The 18,594-nt window shown below is 42.1% G+C and overlaps 1 protein-coding gene across 6 annotated transcripts in view; it reads left to right on the top strand.

Moving 5' to 3' along the window:
* CYRIA (CYFIP related Rac1 interactor A) overlaps positions 1-18,594 on the top strand; it is a 104,967-nt gene that overhangs the window by 76,625 nt on the left and 9,748 nt on the right. For all 6 annotated transcript variants that reach the window (XM_060648975.3, XM_060648999.3, XM_060648966.3 and 3 more), the window contains 6 exons: positions 13,585-13,706; positions 14,944-15,049; positions 16,888-17,024; positions 17,707-17,784; positions 17,966-18,082; positions 18,173-18,252. In XM_060648975.3, the coding sequence (XP_060504958.1) occupies positions 13,585-13,706; positions 14,944-15,049; positions 16,888-17,024; positions 17,707-17,784; positions 17,966-18,082; positions 18,173-18,252 (640 nt within the window). The remainder of the gene's footprint in view (positions 1-13,584; positions 13,707-14,943; positions 15,050-16,887; positions 17,025-17,706; positions 17,785-17,965; positions 18,083-18,172; positions 18,253-18,594) is intronic.

Here is an 18,594-nt window from a genome sequence, read left to right as displayed (position 1 = left end):
ACTTCTTGTCGCACGCGTTTTACACTGTTGCAACTAGCATGTACGAAGTCCAAAACAGACGTGAAGGTAAAATACCCCATTCACTCAAAACTTGGGGGGCATATGAACACCTAAGGTAGTCAAATGTCTGCACTTTTTTTTGAAGCTCTAAATTCTACACACATCTGCACATGCTGCTTATAATTGCCTACCAGGTTCAGTGCCCCCCATTTGTCTATTTACCTGTTTTGGGATTCTTGGCTTTCTGTGCTTTTATAAAGAGTAGTATTGAGTTCCTTGTCAAGTCTAATTTTAAAAGCCTTCCAAGTGATAAAATAAAAATCTTCAGGGATTTAAAGCATTGGTTTTCAAAGGGTGTTCTCTGGAGTACCAGAGTTCGGAGGTTATTCCTCAGGGGATCCCCAGCCCCTGGCTATAGCAGAGGGACTGCTCTCTTTCTTTCTTATGACCCAGTACTCTGGTCTGCTCAGTCTTGTAGTTTGAATAGTTCCTTAACTTTTTCTTATTTTTAAAAAGGTCATGGTGGCTAAAACAAAAACAAAAACAAAAACATTTAAACATCCTGAATTTTGATAGTGGCTTATGGTACTGAAACTCAATTTGTAGATATGTTAACAATTTCTTCAACAAGGAACATGTAGAATAGGTTCTCATGCCTTGTGGCTCATTAGGACTAGAGCAATAGTATTTAAGGAAAATATAAAACTATCAATTTATAGAAAATATATAAACTATTTATTTCCTCATCAATCCCAAGGAGAAGGTTAACATTATTTCACTGAGACTCTAAAAAGATAAATAACTGGACAGAAGTCAATAGTGAAGATGACTTCACTATGAAGATGGGAACGTGAACACAGGTTTCTGGCTTTTATCCTCCTTAAGTGCTTATCACAAGCAACCTCCATTTCTGACTAGGGAGGGACATCTTATTTCTCTGCGAACCAAGACATCTCATGGAAAAAATACTTTTTTCTTAATCCTGAAAACCCTATTTCCTAACGGTGATTTTCAAAACAGAATGATGATGGACCAGAAGGGTAGGAAAGGTCAGCTGTGGTCATGATTTTTCTTTAAGTCTGTAGATTTCAGCTCAACTCAGTAGTGGTATGTGGAATATGGGTACAAGTATCCATGTAAGGCAGGCAATGTCAGAGAGATAGAGCTAAACAAGGACAGTCATTGCCTAATGGAGTCTGAGGCTACTTTGCAGATAATATCAGCCCATAGTTCAAGACAAGGTAAACTAAGGGGCTTAAGGGCGCACCACACCCTGGGAGTAAAGAAGGAGAAAAAAGAATGCATCTGGTTTCAGGAAACGGAAGGAACTGGAGAAGTCTTCCAGCAAAAGGTGGCCTTTGGAATGGGTTTTAAAGAATGAGTGATTTTTCTATAGGCATACAGGGAGAAGAGTTTTCCAACAGTGGAAATAGGGATAGGAATGGAAAGGGCATGTTTGAAGAACAAGAAGCCCAATTTAGAGAGAATAGCACGTGCTTGCTGAAAGGAAATGCGGGCAGAAAGGGAAGGCTGGCTTGGGCTAGACCACAGCGGTTGCAGAAGCTCAGGGCTAACAGTCCGTAATCGGGTCTGTAATTGGATTTGTCCTCAAAACGCATAGCTGAGGGGAGCTGGGTTGCTCAGTCGGCTGAGCGTCTGACTTCATCTCAGGTCATGATCTCACAGCTCCTGATTTCGAGCCCTGCATCGGGCTCTGTGCTGATGGCTTGGAGCCTGGAGCCCACTTTAGATTCTGTGTCTCCCTCTATCTCTGCCCCTCCCCTGCTCATACACCGTCTCTCTCCTTCAAAATAAATAAACACTGAAATAAGATTAAAAAACAAAACCAAAAAAGAATAGCTGAACTCCCTGAGGGAAAACTAGAAAGCAGACAAGAGCACGGCAGGCAGGAATGTTAGGTGTGCTCATGCTTCAAGGGAGGTTGTTTAAGTTGGAGGACTTTCCCTGGAAAAGAGGAAAAAGAGATTACACTATTAAGGTAGGAGAACATCTCACTAAGCCGAGACTAAACTAGGCCTGGACCCTACCGCTCAGGTTTGCAACCCAGCACTTAGCCCCATGGAACACTGATCGCCAAACAAAGCCTCAGTAACAGATGCTGGCCCTGTGAAGGAAAGGAATAGAACACGTTAGATTGAGGCAGTCAGGAGATCACAGACAGTAAAGAAGGAGGGAACGTGAGTGGATTCACATGTTGCAGAGTAGTCAGGATGGATAAGGCTTGGAAAGGGAATGGCAAGTTGGGCAGTGACTACCCCACTACTAGTGGCCACAGGAAAAACAGATTCAAGAGTTACTCCTTTGAGTATAGAGGCTGGATTGCAAAGAGTTAAGGAGAAAGAAGGGGAGGGAGGAAGGAAGGCCAAACAGCATGTAGCAACAGCTTAAATGAATTTGGCACCTCTACTTTGAGTGTTGAATATTCTTTTTGAAGTCAGTGATGGAATATAATTGAACTGGGTCAAATAGATATAATTAAGCTGGGTCAAAATATAATACAAAATTAGACACATCTGTCCCAAGGTTTTCTAGTTGTGTAGATTTAATTTAAATTCTTGTCTGACCTTTGCAGTGAGTTCTATACCCTTTGCTCACATTTCTACACAATCACTTAACATCTTTTTTATTGTTTTATTTTTCAACCCACTACTTTTTTTTTTCCCTTTTCCGTCTCTACTGTCATATTTCCATTTCTTCTTTGAAGACTGGGAGACAGAGGGGGAGTAAAATGCAACCTAATCTTGCATGAGTGATGGTTTGGGAGACACTGTACAGAAGATGTATGCCTGAAGGTCTGTTGATGATTGTTCAATTGAATCCACTCGTTAATGGCACCCAAAGCGGGCAGCAGACATTAGCCTTTCAGTGAAATCGTTCCAGTGATTCCCGGACTGAAATGATCATTAGAAACATCTGGTAGATACGGTTTTTACATAGTTGTCTGAAAGTCTCCCAAAATTCTGATTCAGTGGCCTAGTTCCAGGGATCTGCTTTTGCCCACATCTCCCAGGTGGTTCTGATGATTAACCAGTTTGGGAACCACATTTAACTAATGTATCCAAATGAGGCATTAACTCACCCTAGGGTTTGGGACAGAGGATGTAACCAAGCAACCTTTCCAAGATCCAGAGCTGAGGTCTCCAGAACTGGTCACAGAAAACTCCTTTTAGTTCTCGTTGCCCTGTTTTTCCCTTGCCAATAGGCAGTAGAGAGTTAGCCGTTAATCACACCTATGACTCTAGAATGACACACTTCTTCAGTCCTTCATACAGTATCTGCCTTGGAGTGGAAGGTCTCTAAGACAGGTCAAAGTTCAAGTAGACTGAAATCTATGCAAGGTCACCTTGCTTCAAAGACACTCTGTTTCAGTAAACAACTTGATCTATCAAAATATTCCATGGGGATTGAGTCGATGTTTCTCCAAAGATAAACAAATGACAAATAAGCACAGGAAAAAAAAAAAAAACATTCACTAGCCAAGAGGGAAACGCAAATCAAAACCACGAGATAGCACTTCACCAGAGAGAGAGTAGAAAGTGTTGATGAGTGGGGCGCCTGGGTGGCTCAGTTGGGTGAGCTTCTGACTCTAGATTTCAGCTCAGGTCACGATTTCACAATTTCATGAATTAGAGCCCAGCATTGGGCTGTGAAGTTTGTTTGAGATTCTCCCTCTCTCTCTGCACCTTCCCCACTTGCACTCTCTCTGTCTCTCTCAAAATAAATAAAAGCGTTGGTGAGGCTGTGGAAAAATTGGAACCCTCATACACTGCTGGTGTGAATGGAAAATGGTACAGATGGCTTGGAAAACAGTTTAGCATTTCCTCAAACACTAAACATGAAGTTACCCTGTCACCCAATGATTCCACTCCTAGGTATATACCCAAGAGAAATGTATCCACACAGAAATTTGTACATAAATACTCATAGTAACATTATTTATAATAGCCAAAAAGTGGAAACAACCCAAGTACTCATCAAATCATGAATGGGCGGATAAAGTGTGATGTGTCCATTCACTTAAATATTCTTAAGCAATAAAAAGTAAAGTACTGGTAGATGGATATATTGAAATAATTATGCTAAGTTAAAAAAAAACAGTTACAAAAGAGCACATATTGTATAATTCCATTTATGTGGGATGTCTAGATTAGGCAAATCTACAGAGATAAAAAGTTCATTAGTGGTTGTCTGGACCTGGGGGTGTTGGGAAGAAATGGGGAATTGCTAATGGGTTCAAAGTTTCTTGAGGAATAAAGAAAATGTTTTAAAATTAATGATGTCGGTGGTCGTACAACAATGGCAATATACTAAACATCACTGAAATGTATACTTGGGATGAGTAAATTATATCACGATAAAGCTGTTACAATAATAATAACAATAATAACAAGCATCTTTTGGAAAATCTGATTTCTTGCTTCTGGTTAATTCTGAAGCCATTCCATCTGCTCAGAATAGATAACTTCTTCTTCTTTGCCCGACTGTTCCACTTTTTAACATTTATTTTTATTGAGGCATAATTTATATGCACTGAAATGCACAAGTCTTAAGTGTATATTTCAGTCAATTTTGACAAATACCACACTCTGTCAAGACAGGATGTTTCACTCCAGAGAGTTCCAGTATGCCTCTTCTCTGGCAATCCCCTGCCCCTGACAAACACCCAGAAACAACTACCGGTCAGATCTGATTTCTATCTCGAAGATTAATTTACCTAATCTATAAGGTCTTGAACTTCATATAAATGGAATTATACAATCTATGCTTTTTTGTATCTTCTTCTCCTTCAACATAATATTTTTGCTATCCAACCATGTTATTACGTGATGCTAATTTGTTCCCCCTTTTTGCTAAATACTCTTGTTGTAGGAGAGTCTGTGTGTTCATTCCCTGTTGATGAACACCTAGACTGCTTCCAGATTTGGGCTACTATGACTAAACATGCTGTGAACGTTCTTGTAGAATCTTCGTGGGCATCATTTCTCTTGTATTACCATACCTAAGAGTAGATTTGCCGGGTCAGTTCTATGCAACTTTTCAAGACAATGTCAGATAGTTTTCCGAATGGGATGTACTCATTTCCATTCTTGCCAGCAGCTTAGTCTTCGGACGTTCCACACCTTCCCCAACACTTAGTATCCTCAACCTTTTCCTTTTAGCTAGTCTAGTGGTTGTGGGATGTTTTCTCACTTGTGGTTCTGATTTGCATTTCCATGGTAACTGATAATGTTGAACCTTTTTCGCGTGCTTAGGGAATATTTGCTTAGCGTTTTTAGACCATATTGACCACTTAGGTCTTCTTCCCATTTTTAATGAGTTTCTTTTTCTTTGTATCCATAAACTGTAGGATTTCTTTACATCTGGATACCTGTCATCTGGGAGTTAATAGCTTGCAAATGTTTTCACTCATTCAGGGCCTCGTTTCTTTATTTTCTTGACTGTGTGTGAACAGAAGTTTTAAATTTTGATGAAGTGTGATTGAAGATTGTATTCTTTTGTATGAAGGACACGCTATATCCTTTTTAAGAAATCATGGCCTACCCGACGGGCCTAAAGATATTCTACTGCTTCCTTCTGGAAGTTCTAGAAATTTAAGCTTTAAATTAGGTCAGTTGCCAGTCTTGAACTAATTTGTGTGTATTTTGTGAGAGAGGTTTATTTTTTTTCGTGTGTTATCAGCTTTTTCTAGCACAAGTAGATTGCTTGAATGCCCTTATCAGAAATCAGTTAACTGTAATGTTTGGACCTTCTCTTCTCTCTTATTGCTTTACTGATCTTTTTCACTACCCAAATATAACAAATAATAAGTCTCAAAGTCAAGAAGACTAAGTCCCTCAGGTTTGTTGTTCTTTTTCAAGATTGCCTTGACTACTCTAGCTCCTTTACTTTTCTAAATAAATTTTAAATTAAGTTTTCAATTCTTACAAAATAATCTTGCTGAGATACTGATTATAATGATATTAATTTTTTTAATGTTTATTTACTTTTGAGAGCGAGAGAGAGAGACAGAGCATGAGCATGAGCAGAGGAGGGGCAGAGAGAGAGAGGGAGACACAGAATCCAAAGCAGGCTCCAGGCTCTGAGCTGTCAGCACAGAGCTGGACACGGGGCTCGAACTCACGAACCAAGAGATAATGACCCGAGCCATGTGGGATGCTTGGTCAGCGTGGGACGCTGAGCTACCCAGGCGCCCCTGACTATTATGGTATTAAATCCATAGATCAATTTGAGGTGAATTGACATCTAGATGATATTGATTCTCTTACCTAGGAGTATGGTATGTCTTTCCATTTGTTTAGATAATCTTTAATTTCACTCAGCAGTATTTTATAGTTACTAGAGCTCTTGTATATCTTTTGTTAAGTGTATCTTCAAGCATTTTATATTTTGACCGTAACGGCTTTTTTATGCTTATGGTCCGTATGGCATATGTTTCCCCATCTGATCTGTGCCTTCACCTTCACAGTGTGCTTCTTGTCAACAACAAAAGCTAGTTGGCTCTAGCTGTCCATCCATGCTGATAATATCTACCTTTTCATTGGGGTCAGCAGCCCATTTACATTTAATTAATGTTTGTACTTGAGCCTATCTTGATGTTGATTTCTATTTGTTGTATTTGCTCTTTGTTTTTCTCGGAATCTTTTCAAACGTGATTGATTAAATAGAATAATTTCGGTACTCTCATTTATCTTTTCTGTTGGCTTTTTAGTTCTGCCTCTTAGGGCTTATTGTAGAGATTATAATATACATCTTTAAGTTACTGCAATCTGTCTTCAAAATGTCTTCTTCATTTCATAAAGAATTCAATAATCTTGTCACAGCATATCCGATCACCCTCCCTCCACCCTTGTGCCTTTTATGTTTTGCTTCGACATCTGCTACGCACTCCCCATTTGCCATGTGTGGTGGTGGTGTTTTTCCTTATATTTTAAACTCTCAATAGTCTGTGTGTGTGTGTGTGTGTGTGTGCGCGCGTGCACATATGTGTGTGCACGCACGCGTGTGTGCGTAATTTAAATAGATCTTTTGTATTTACTGACATATTTACTTGTTCCTGCGCCCTCCAATTCCTTCTTACATAACTAGGTGTCTTTGCTATCATTTCACTTCAGCATGAAGAACTTCCCTGCAGAGAAGATTTGGATGGTATCTTATGCTTCTATCACTGCATATCCGGTGTCCAGCAGAGAGCTGGGCCTGAAGTCTAAGCTTAGGAACTTTGATTTTTTTTTTTTTATTGATGCTAATTCAGTAATTATATGCGGAGCATCTCCTGCATTGTAGCGTCAGGCAGGAACAACAGGAGTGGCCTTAGGAGGCAGAGAGGCGTGGAGGGATGACACAGGGCATATAAATACAGGAACATTGGGAGAACATGCCCGCTTCTTCAAAAACTATTATAATTTTCCTGAGGAGAGAAGATGCAGACGCACTGGATAGACAGTCATAGTACAGGTCATACAGAAGCCTACCTGGAAGAATGGAGAGCAGGTGATGGGCCAGCCAAAAGAGAAAATACAGGAAGTCTAGGGCTGAGCTGAAGAAATGTTTCTTGGCAGGCGGTAACTGAGAAATGATTTCCTTAGAAGACAAACCCACCTTTAAGAGCATACCGAGAACAGTAACAGTGGTCATGGGGTGGGGGTGGGGGTGGGAGTAGTTGGGAAGGCAATTCTAAAGCCTCCAAACCATTATACTCTCAGAAAGGCTCTGAATATTTTGCTCTATTGGGACTATGGTCTCCTACTTTTCAAAATGAGGAGGGATGTCAGATTAGCTGCTCATCTGTGACGATTTTGCTGATGCAGGCTACCCCCTGACACTACTGAGCTCTTGTTTCACACCTCCATCTCTGGTACCCTCACTTCTGCTAAGGCTGTTCAGAAGAGGCTAGATAATTTGGGGAGAAGAAAGGGGGGAAGATAGGAGATGTTCCCGGTCACTTTACAAGCGAAGCAAACAAACAAAAACCAACAGAGCAGACCTGGAAAGAAATTTACTTATGCCAACATAGAAATTCGGTCATTAAATTCATGAAATCCCTAGCACTTTTGCTTTTTAAATGTTTTATATCTTTGTCAACATCCTTCTGCGGGTCTACAGGTCATAATCCCAACAAGACCAGTTAGAGAGGGGACAGGGCTCTTGTCAATGTCCTTCCTTTTACCAAGAAGTAACCTGAGAACCAGAAAGATGAACTGATTGGCCCTGAGGTCTCATATGCAGTGAGTGGCGAAAGTGACAGTAGGAACTAAGCCTCAAAAATCTCTGTCCTCTGAGTTCCCTCCTCCTGTGACATCACAGGGGTCCCACTGCATGGAGCTGAAGTAGATGAGCCTTCAAGCTTCAACCCTTCCTGCTTTATACAGGACCTCATCGGAAATTCCATAGGAGAGGGCTCTGGGCTCTGGTGCAGGACGACTAATGTTCCTCTACAAATAAATATGTCAGCCCAGTTACACACATTTTCCAATGGATCTTTGCAATTTTATGGGGTTTCTGTAAGCAGTTAGCATTCTGCTATAAATCATGACTGCTTTATATCCCCAAATGTTAATCATAGATAATTAGCTGTGTATCTTCGTTTATCCTGAAGGGGCGAGGGGCAGAGAAGTAAGGACGTGGTGGAAAAGAAGAGCTATGGATTTAATCTATGGTTTTGGCAAATCTTTGTGCTGTACCTTTCTTCACTGTTTATACAACAGCTGGCGAGGTGCAGAGATAGCGATATATCCTATTGATGAAAAGCCAGAGCTTCCTTCAAAGCCAAAGACATCTCCAAATAAATTGTGTCTTCTACTCACATTATCTTCAGTTGATTTGTTTGATTCTCTGTCAGATTTTCCATACAGTCCTGAATAGGTTGTTAAGAGAAGGTATGTGTGTTCCCGATGCTTGTGAAGACAAGAGTGTGTTGTTGGCTGATTTACAAAGATAAGAACACTTTGATTTGACAGCCTGGTTTGTGCCCTGGGGTATGTTCACCAAAGATGTTCCTTCCTGACAAGCATAGCACTCAGCCACCTTCCTCTCCATCCACACGGTGGAATGTTAGGCATTCTGCTCTCAGTAAACATCACAGTCCTCCATGGCAAGGCCTCCACCTGACCCCAGTGACACCAGAATCCTGGCAGTTAATATCCATAATTACTAGCAAATTGAGCCCGAGGAGGAGAAATAGATCCCCTGTAAACAAAATGAATACTGCTTCACTGTCTTCATTGATAGAGGGTATTTTTCCATTAAAAATTCTAGGCACTTGGAATTCAGCGATTTCTTGACAATGTATTCAAGGTCACAGTGCACATGATACGTTTTCATACCTTCCACAATAGCAAGTCCAGAACAGGGGTTTAAATCATTCCCTGGGGAATGGCCTGGATAGGCTTGTTCCAGGGCCCCTCAAAGTATTGGTTTGTGAAATTGCCTGTGTAAATCACAGGGTTTTTTTTAACAGCTTTATTGTTAGACTAGAGCAGTCCAGCCTGATGTAACTATTCTTCTCAATGGCAATGAAATAATTGACAATGATTAGAATTTTAGAATGTGATTCTCAGAAGAAACATCACCGAGAGATTCACCGGCTACCACTGACAATAAGGACTCATTTCCATCAATAATGTTATTGGTGGGCATATGCACGTGTGTGTACCTTTGACAAAAGGTCAATCTTTGTGTTAAAAATAGAAAAAACCCATAATTCAGAGTCCCTGTTCACTCAGCAAGTGCTTTAGGAGGTGGCTGGTAGGTTGAATATCAGCAGACCTTTTCAATCACCAATTTGGCAAGATGTTTCTCTTTGACATCTGAAGACACCATACATTTTTAAAACATGGGTACCAACTGAACCTGAATATGGAGACCCCAAAGCCTCTTAAAGGGATATTCTGGAAAACAAGTGCTAACAGCCTTAAACTTGGGATGGTCAACTTCAGTGCAGTTTTTCACTCAACAAATATCCGAATAGTGTGTTAACCACCCTGAAGAGACATTGAGGCTGTAGCTAAATGATGGATGATTTAAAAACACAAGTGTTAATGAAAGTACGAATAGCCAATTTGATTGTAGGTAGATGGATATAGAGAGAGACAGAGATAGAGATAGAGGTATAGAGATAGAGATATATACTGGTCAACGTCCTCATTTATTTATTGAGTCATGACATACGCATTGAGTGTCTCCAATGGGTAGGACATATGGAGGCACCGAGAATAAGAATATAGACTCTGTCTCCAAAGATCTCCAAATACAAAGACAAGCAGAAAAATCGTCATAAGACATAGTGTGAGTGATAAATCATTCATTCAGTTCTTTGAATCAGCAAATCTTTCTCGAGCACACATTATGTACCAGGCATTGCACTAGGTCCTGGAGGTTTGATGAAAGAAATAAGGCCAGAGTCCCGCAGCCTAATGGATCAGATTCTCGTTCATTAGTCCTGGCTGTCGAATCACTTAGCTGGGGGATCAAAGTAGAACGAATCCTGAACTTCCATAGGTTATATGAGCCGATGCCGAATGTCACTTAGGGTTACACCATCCTCTTTCTATTTGAAAAAGCAAAATACACAGATTAGAGCTTCTCCCAGTCCGTACTCTCCACCCTGGAAGTTGACCCCACTTGTGATTCGAGTCCCCAGAAGGTAGGGACCATGCTGCCAGCATCAAGGGCCTCATTGTTAGCTGAAAGAGGGGACTTCGGTTCCATGACAGGGGAAGGAGAAAAAAAAGAGGGCATCCGATAAGACTAACAAATTACGGAAGAAAATGAGCCAACACATTTCTAAGTCAGGATGAAGAAGGACTGATGGATTGGATTTCTCCCATCCCACCCCACCCCTGCTAAATGGGGCCATATGAGAAACGTTTTTTATGAAGACACCAGGACATCTGCCAAAAGAAACATCTCCCCAGAGAGGGAGGCTGTGACCGGGGGTCCTGTTTCATAGGTCACTGCGGTGCCGGGAGAGGGTTACTGTATGATGGAACCTGCTTCACTGAAGCCCCAAATCTGCTGCCTCTGAGAGAGAGGTGACACCGCCCCAAGTTGTTCGTCCAGCTCTTTATGGTCACATCAGGGTCAGTGTTGAGTTGGATCAGCAAGAATCCCTTCCCGTGGGAGCGAGAGTGAAGCTTGCCCGTCTGCAGCCAGGACCCCTTTGGGGCCGCGCTATTAGAAACAGTCTTTTTGAAGCGCCTAAGAAAGGCTTCTGTTTTCAAAACCTGACTGAAAATTTTCTCCTTTTGTGTTAATCACCAGAAGAATGGGTTTTTGTGTTTGTCCGGCTGTCTTCTTCCAGCCACTTCACTTTAATTCGGTTTTGTCTAAAACTTACCGAGGGGTGATTTGCTGAGATGGAGTCACCGTGACAGCCAAGTTCAGAAGGCTTCCTTTTCTGGTCTCCAAGTGCCTTCTTTACATACTGCTTTCTAATTACATTCAAAGAGACTCACCCCTCAGAATCTTGGTCACAGCCTATTTTTCTTTTCTTCCTCTTCGAATATCTCTCTCTCTCTTTCTAGGAAATTGCCTTTTTGGCTGATGATTTTTCAGTTTATTCATCCAAAGGAGGAGAGGGTTGGAGGGAATGAGCTTTTGTTTTTCCTTGTTTTCTGGGACCTCTGTGCTGCATTTTTGTCACATGGTTCTCTTCCCTGACTTTCTTCTTATTCAGATATTGCCCTGGAATTCTGTTCACTGAAATGCTGTCTTCAGGGACAGGCTTCCTAGCTCATGAGGTTTTAATGGTTTCTATTTAGGACATCCTTTGAGAAAAGTTTGGGAAAGCAGGAAAGGATAGCCTACAAAGTGATTAATAACGTGCATATCATCGCACCAAAGAATTTTATGGAAACAGTGGAAGGGCAGAAAAAGATAAAGGAATAACACGTTTCCTCTTGCCCCTCTGCCTCCCAGGCTAGGATCTGTACCATAACCTGCCAGATCTCTGTCATGTTCTTCAGGTCGCACTCCCTTCGGCCTTCCAGCCAGCCAGCCAGCTCAAGCCCATCCTTTATATTGAGTGATTGTCTCTCCTCCCACACCACACTTGTCTCTTCCTTCTCTGAATCCTGGTGCACGTGCACTTCAGTCCTTACCCCTTCTCTCACTGAAATCCATCTCCTTCCTAAAAGGCAGAGTTTGCAAAATATCCGAATAGTCTATAGGGACCTGGGATTTTTCTTTCTAAAGAGAACTCTCATACTCTGATGAGTTTCACCCTTCATTTCCCAGGTAACTCTACCAATCTCTTAGGTCTTAGCAAGACATGGTAAGGAAAATGATCTAAAAATGGGCATCTTTTCTCAAAGCTCTGGCCTCAGATTAGCGTAGGTCCAGCAGGTGGCGGCCAAAGCAGAAGCAGCCTCATCTGTCCCAACCCTTACTCTGATAGCCCTCCTGTAAGCCCCATCAGCTTGGTCAGCACCTTACTTCAATGTCACCTAGCTCAGGAATTCCGTCTCTTATACTCCCAGAGTAACACCTGTGAATTATTACCTTTCTCAGGATCAACCCTTGGTGCTCCCACCAAGACTTGTCAAAACTGGGATTTGATCTGGGGAATGTTATAACAGATATAACTCTAACTTACCCTTTCATGAGTGGGGTCTCCTGAGAGAATTCACTACCTTAGGACTGGGATTTTTGAAAACAAATTTTTAAGAGGTGACATCTATCCCCCTTCGATTAGCAATGCCTTTGTTTGGGATGGAGGCTACTTTCCTCACTAGCCCAGGCACGCAACCTATTTTATAGGTATTGTGAGATTTACCACCAAAATCCACCCACCAACCCCTGCAAAATACTCAAAGGGACAAGAACATGTATTACCTGCAGGAATGTAATCAAGTGGGAATTTAGAGTTAAGGGAAATGCTTCTGTGGTTATCAGAATATGCTCTTCATTTATGTAAGCCTGAATGTGTCACTTATTCTTATGAATAGCATTTACAGTCAAGACCAAAGATGAACAGTACAGGTCTCTTTAAAAAAAATCTCCCGTACTTCTTGAGTTCATGTTCAATGGGAAGTCTCAATGCTTTCTCTGTGTCATTGTGTTCCAGAAAGATACATCTCCGTCATGGCTCTGAAGGATTATCTAATATTTTAAGCTTATTTTTTATATGGAAATGTAAGGGGGACTGCTTTTCCCGTCTGTACTCAGATTCACAGGCTTTTAGTCAGAACAGAAATATTCAGTAGCTTCTCCTATTAAATGTGGACCCCAAAAAGCAATATTTATTTCTTCTGTCACCCAGTTAACCGCTTGGCACATGATAATCGGTGTGCAAAAAGCATGTTCTACACAAACAAATACAGTACCCGCAGTGATTCCAACATGCTTGGTTTGACGTGCGCAGAGAGACCGATGACTGTTTCGAACTAAGTAACATACAGAAATTGTGTTAGTTTCCTTTCCTAGCAGCTTATTATGTCAACGAGTAAAGACCAAACCTGTAGGAATCAAATAGGACTGTCTATCAGGTAGACTGAATGCTAATCTTCTTCCCAAGCTGTCTGTAAACACAAGCCGTCTGTGTCTTTTGGTTTCCCTTCTGCTCAGATGCCCAGCCCACGGAAGGAGAGAGGGAAATATGGAACCAGATCAGCGCCGTCCTCCAGGATTCTGAAAGCATCCTCGCAGACCTGCAAGCTTACAAGGGCGCGGGGCCAGAGATCCGAGATGTATGCCAATGATAACACTGAGCTGACAGCACCCTCGGAGGAGAAGGGAAACCCACACACGCACACACACCCAGCAAGATTAAGTAATAGCCCTAGTATTTCCTAGTGTACTAGGAAGAACAAGGAGGGTAATGTGTTTTCTAAAAAAGTATGAATGGCCCCTTTTATTCTAGTACATTAATCTGAACACACGGTGCGGTAGACCGTGTAAAATATTAGCCATTCTTTTCTCCGTCATACATTTGTTATCACAGGACTGACGTTTAAACAACGATAGATCGGCATATTACTTCATTTAAGGGAAACGTCCATACAAAGCCTATGGACAACAGTTGAAGCATAAGTCGTGAGGTCTGGGTTTGCACAGACTTCCAGCATTTTGTAATAGTTTTGGCAGGTTCCACAGTATCAGAAACAACAGCCATGAGCTGCCTTGCTTTAAGTAGCCTGGGGGTCTATCATCTTGCAATGACTTGAGATTAAAAAAAAAAATAAATACCTGAAAAACAACAACCAAAACAAAAGACAAAATTGCCAACATGGCTCTTAAGGCTGCCTAATGCCTTAAAGGCAAGAAAGTTGATACTCCTTTTATGTGAAATAATTAACTTGGTGGCAGCATCAACACATACACAAATGTGCACACAGGCTCACTTAACACACACAGTTTATGGCCACTGCCGCCATCCTTCTGGAAAAAACACCACTAACACTCTAGTCCTTAAGCTGCTGCAACCCAGACAAAACAGCATTTCTGAGAAAGTGACAGCTTCTCAAAGGTGGTTATTCTACGTCGTGGTCCCCAGTAATTTAGGTAATTTAGGTAACATCACAGAACGGAAGGAACGTAATACGTATCGTAGAGAAAGAAAGACATCTTCAGGACCTGCACTTTCTAATAAGCACTGGCTTGACTTTAGTAGAATCAAAACGTGATGGAGGAAGGCTGAATTGCTTTCAATCAGATTCGCATTTTTTTTTTTTTTTTTTGCATTTAAAGTAAGAGAAACAAGTAAGATGATATAGGATCTGATTGTAGGGTCATTTGCATTAAGGTCAAGTGCTAAAATCTCATTGTAACTGAGCATGTTGGAGGACAGTCCCGTGAACCGATGTCTAGCAAAATAGATCAGGACTTGTGTTTTCTTCCACTACCATACACTCTCAGTCTTGAGGCATTTTGATGTGGAGGCTATTGCTTCTTTTTTAAACAGACAATTCTGTCGCGTTTTTGTAGGCGATTCAAAATCCCAACGACATCCAGCTTCAAGAAAAAGCTTGGAATGCAGTGTGTCCTCTGGTTGTGAGGCTAAAGAGATTTTATGAATTTTCCATAAGGCTAGGTGAGTACGTACGTGTAGTTTTTATCCTGTGTGTGACGGAGTTGTGTTATGTTACAGAGTTTGAGAAAGAAGCAGGAAGAGCTAGCTCAGTGACCTGAGAGATGTCCCACATCCATCTGCAATGTCTTAGGAGAGGCCACTCATGGACAACAACACGTGTGGTTTTCATTCCCTTAAATTCATCTCAGAGTTTCTTCCTCTGAGGTTCTCGGCACATTGGGGGTGTCTCTGCTCCTGGGTGTCCCTCTAGTCTTGTTCTCAGTTAAGTCTCACTCGTCACAGTTTTGTTGTGGTCTGACCACATTTCTAAATGACAGGGGAGTTGAAACAAACAGATCACCGGCTAATCCAAAAAAGAACTTGATCGGTTAGAGTCATGTGATAAATTTAATATAGTAAAACACGGGAAAAACAAACAACATTCTGCTCTTTAGCCTGAAAAGCAACCTGTACAGGTTCAGAATGGCTTTGCAGAAGCAAGAGTAAAGTCAAGTCTGGTTGACAGGAAGCTTGATACGTCCACCTATGTGATATAACCACTCCCCCCAGGATACAGCTCTCTGAGGTTCCATCAGTTAATGTAATATATCTAGAAAGAAGAAAGGGGTAGTCATGTTCTACTTTACTTTTTCTGTAAGTGAATGCCATATTTTAAGAGTTAAACAGAGAAATAAAAAAAATTGGGGGAGAATGATAGCCATGGTGTCGAGAGAACTTGAAGCTAAGACCCAAAGGAAGTGGTTGAATGAGCGAAAACAGTTTTGTAAGAACAGAGAGCCTCTGAAGACTCTCAGATAGCTTCTTCTCTGTTTCCTTTTTCTGTTTCTTCAAAGTGTGTATCTACACCCCATGAACTGAAATCTTAATGAGCCAGATTTTTAACAGAAGGCAAAAGATACCACCAAGGTAGAACTGGCTGACTCAGAAGGCCAGGCATTCCCATAAACGGAAACGGCAAGAGATGTCCTTGTAAAGATGCTGTAAAAGACCATTAAAAACCGTAGATCAGGTGCCCGCAAACCTTACTGTAAAGAGCAGATGATAAATCTTTTAGGCTCCTGGGCCCTCCTATCTTTGTTGCACCTGCTCAACTCTGCCATCGTAGGACATTAGTAGCCATGGTCCACACATTAAGGAACAGAAACAAAGTGTGACTGTGTTTTAATAAAACTTTATTTGCAAAAGTGGACAGTGGGCCAGATTTGGCCTGTGTGCCATAGTTTGGTTCCAACCCTTGCTGTCAAGTCTTGGTTAAACGACTTGGCATTGTTAGATATACGTTGAAGGAAAAACTGGAGGGAATGTTTGGAAATGGACAAGAGGATTTAATGAGACTGTTTCGGGGACAATAATGGAGGTCAGTATCACAATGGGTTTGCAAGAAAGCTCCCCTGGATCAGGTTGGAGTATAGGGGCAGAGACGAGCTGGAAAGGGACCCCAAGTCTTTCCCTGCAGTGCAGGTTATCTAGGCATGTTTTCTGGGCCACCTCATCTCCTCCCCTGTCATGAAAGGCTCTCTCCTACACATGATCCAAAAACACGCATCTGTGGTTTCTGAACAGTGGCAGGAGTTAGCACTGTGCGCACTGGAGAGTTCAGCCGAGCTTTGAGAGACTCGGATGAATCTGTGTGGCCCTGGGGGTCGCAGGGGAGGCAGTCTGCTCAGGCATGATGGGCCCCCTCTTCTTATCCACACACATCACCCTGCACAGAGTAATGGCAAAAGGCATGGAGAAGAAAGGTTATCTCTGAGAATGTCTGCAAGACCTAAGAACTATGCTTTTTGAAGAATCTCCGTGGGCCACCTCAACTGTGTATTACTCACTTTGACTTTCAGAAAAAGCTCTTCAGAGTTTATTAGAATCTCTGACCTGTCCGCCCTACACACCGACCCAACACCTGGAGAGGGAGCAGGCCCTGGCGAAGGAGTTTGCGGAAATTCTTCATTTTACCCTTCGATTTGATGAGCTCAAGGTTAGACCGCACACGCTCAGACAATTTAACAAACTTGTCCTGAGTACCTACCGTGTACAGGCACTCTGCTAATGCCGTGGGGTGGGGAATCGGTGAGTAAGAGGTGTCTCCTTCCCTACAGAGACATGTAAGCTGAGAATTTGCCTTCCTTACAGTAAAAGTGATGTAGGTCGGTGGTTTGTAAACAGAAATTCAAAATCTGCCAAATTCAATAAGAGGAATCCTTTTCAAGTGGAGAAGGACTCCATCTTGATGGAGAACAAGGATTCTTTCCCTGAAATCTAGCGTGTAGCCATACGATAAAATAATAAGGCTCTGAGGATCTTAAAAAATTGTCTTAAATGTATATTTTTTCGTGAGAGACAGTGTGTGAGCAGGGGAGGGACAGAGAGGGAGACACAGAATCCGAAGCAGGCTCCAGGCTCTGAGCTGTCAGCACAGAGCCTGATGCGGGGCTCGAACCCACGAGCTGTGAGATCATGACCTGAGCTGAAGTTGGTCGCCCAACTGACTGAGCCACCCAGGCACCCCTCTGAGTATGTATTTTTAACCAGAAGTTGCTTTGACTGTTGCAACCAAGAGACGTCCTATTACGTTTATATAGTCTGGTGTCTGGGCTCCTAATGCGCATCCCCCATCTGATGTGGAGAGATGACCTTCTTTCCCTTCTTCTGAATTTCAGATGAGGAACCCAGCCATTCAGAATGACTTCAGCTACTACAGAAGGACGATAAGTCGCAACCGCATCAACAACATGCATGTGAGCCCCTGGGTCCCCTGGTCTGTGTGTGCCCATTCCCCATGTCTTCCTCTGATTTCTGCATCAGGCAGGGCACAGGGAGAAGCCAGCCCTCTTCTGTGATTCCGTTTACAGCAGACATCGTGTCAGGATTTTTGACCATCTGTTTATCAATTGCATATTCTCTTCTTACTTTCATCAGCTAGACATTGAGAATGAAGTCAATAATGAGATGGCCAATCGAATGTCCCTCTTCTACGCAGAAGCCACGCCAATGCTGAAAACCCTCAGCAACGCCACCATGCACTTTGTCTCCGAAGTGAGTGAAACTACGCACCGAGGTCCTTTTTTCTGAATTACACGTAAAAGCTGCTAGCAGGACTAACCTACTTCTGTGTCTCCCTCTTAGAACAAAACCCTGCCAATAGAGAACACCACAGACTGCCTCAGTACGATGACAAGTGTTTGTAAAGTCATGCTGGAAACACCGTAAGTTCCATCGGTGGTGGATTCATGGTCAGGGTTCACCTAGAGAGGGCCTGTTCATATGTTGACGGTTATGATGGTGACGACGATGGTAACATTTGGGTCAACACGTTAACATGGACATGTATATGATCTGAATCCATTTCACAAAGAACGCTGGATGCTAAGTGTAAGTCGCCCCAATTTGTAGTTGAAGAAGCTGAGGTCCAAATTGGTTCACTGACTTCCCAAATGCTGCATAGCTTGTTAGATGGCAGAACTGTGACTCAAATCAAAGATGCTGTGGAAGATGTGGAAGGGCCACGTGGAGGGTTGGCCTAAATGACTGGGTATTATTATGAGTAT

Source organism: Panthera onca, chromosome A3 (genome assembly GCF_046562875.1).
Source record: "Panthera onca isolate mPanOnc1 chromosome A3, mPanOnc1 haplotype 2, whole genome shotgun sequence".
NCBI classification, from domain to species: domain Eukaryota; kingdom Metazoa; phylum Chordata; class Mammalia; order Carnivora; family Felidae; genus Panthera; species Panthera onca.
Note: the sequence above shows the minus strand (reverse complement) of the source record. Positions and strands in the feature narration are given on the sequence as shown.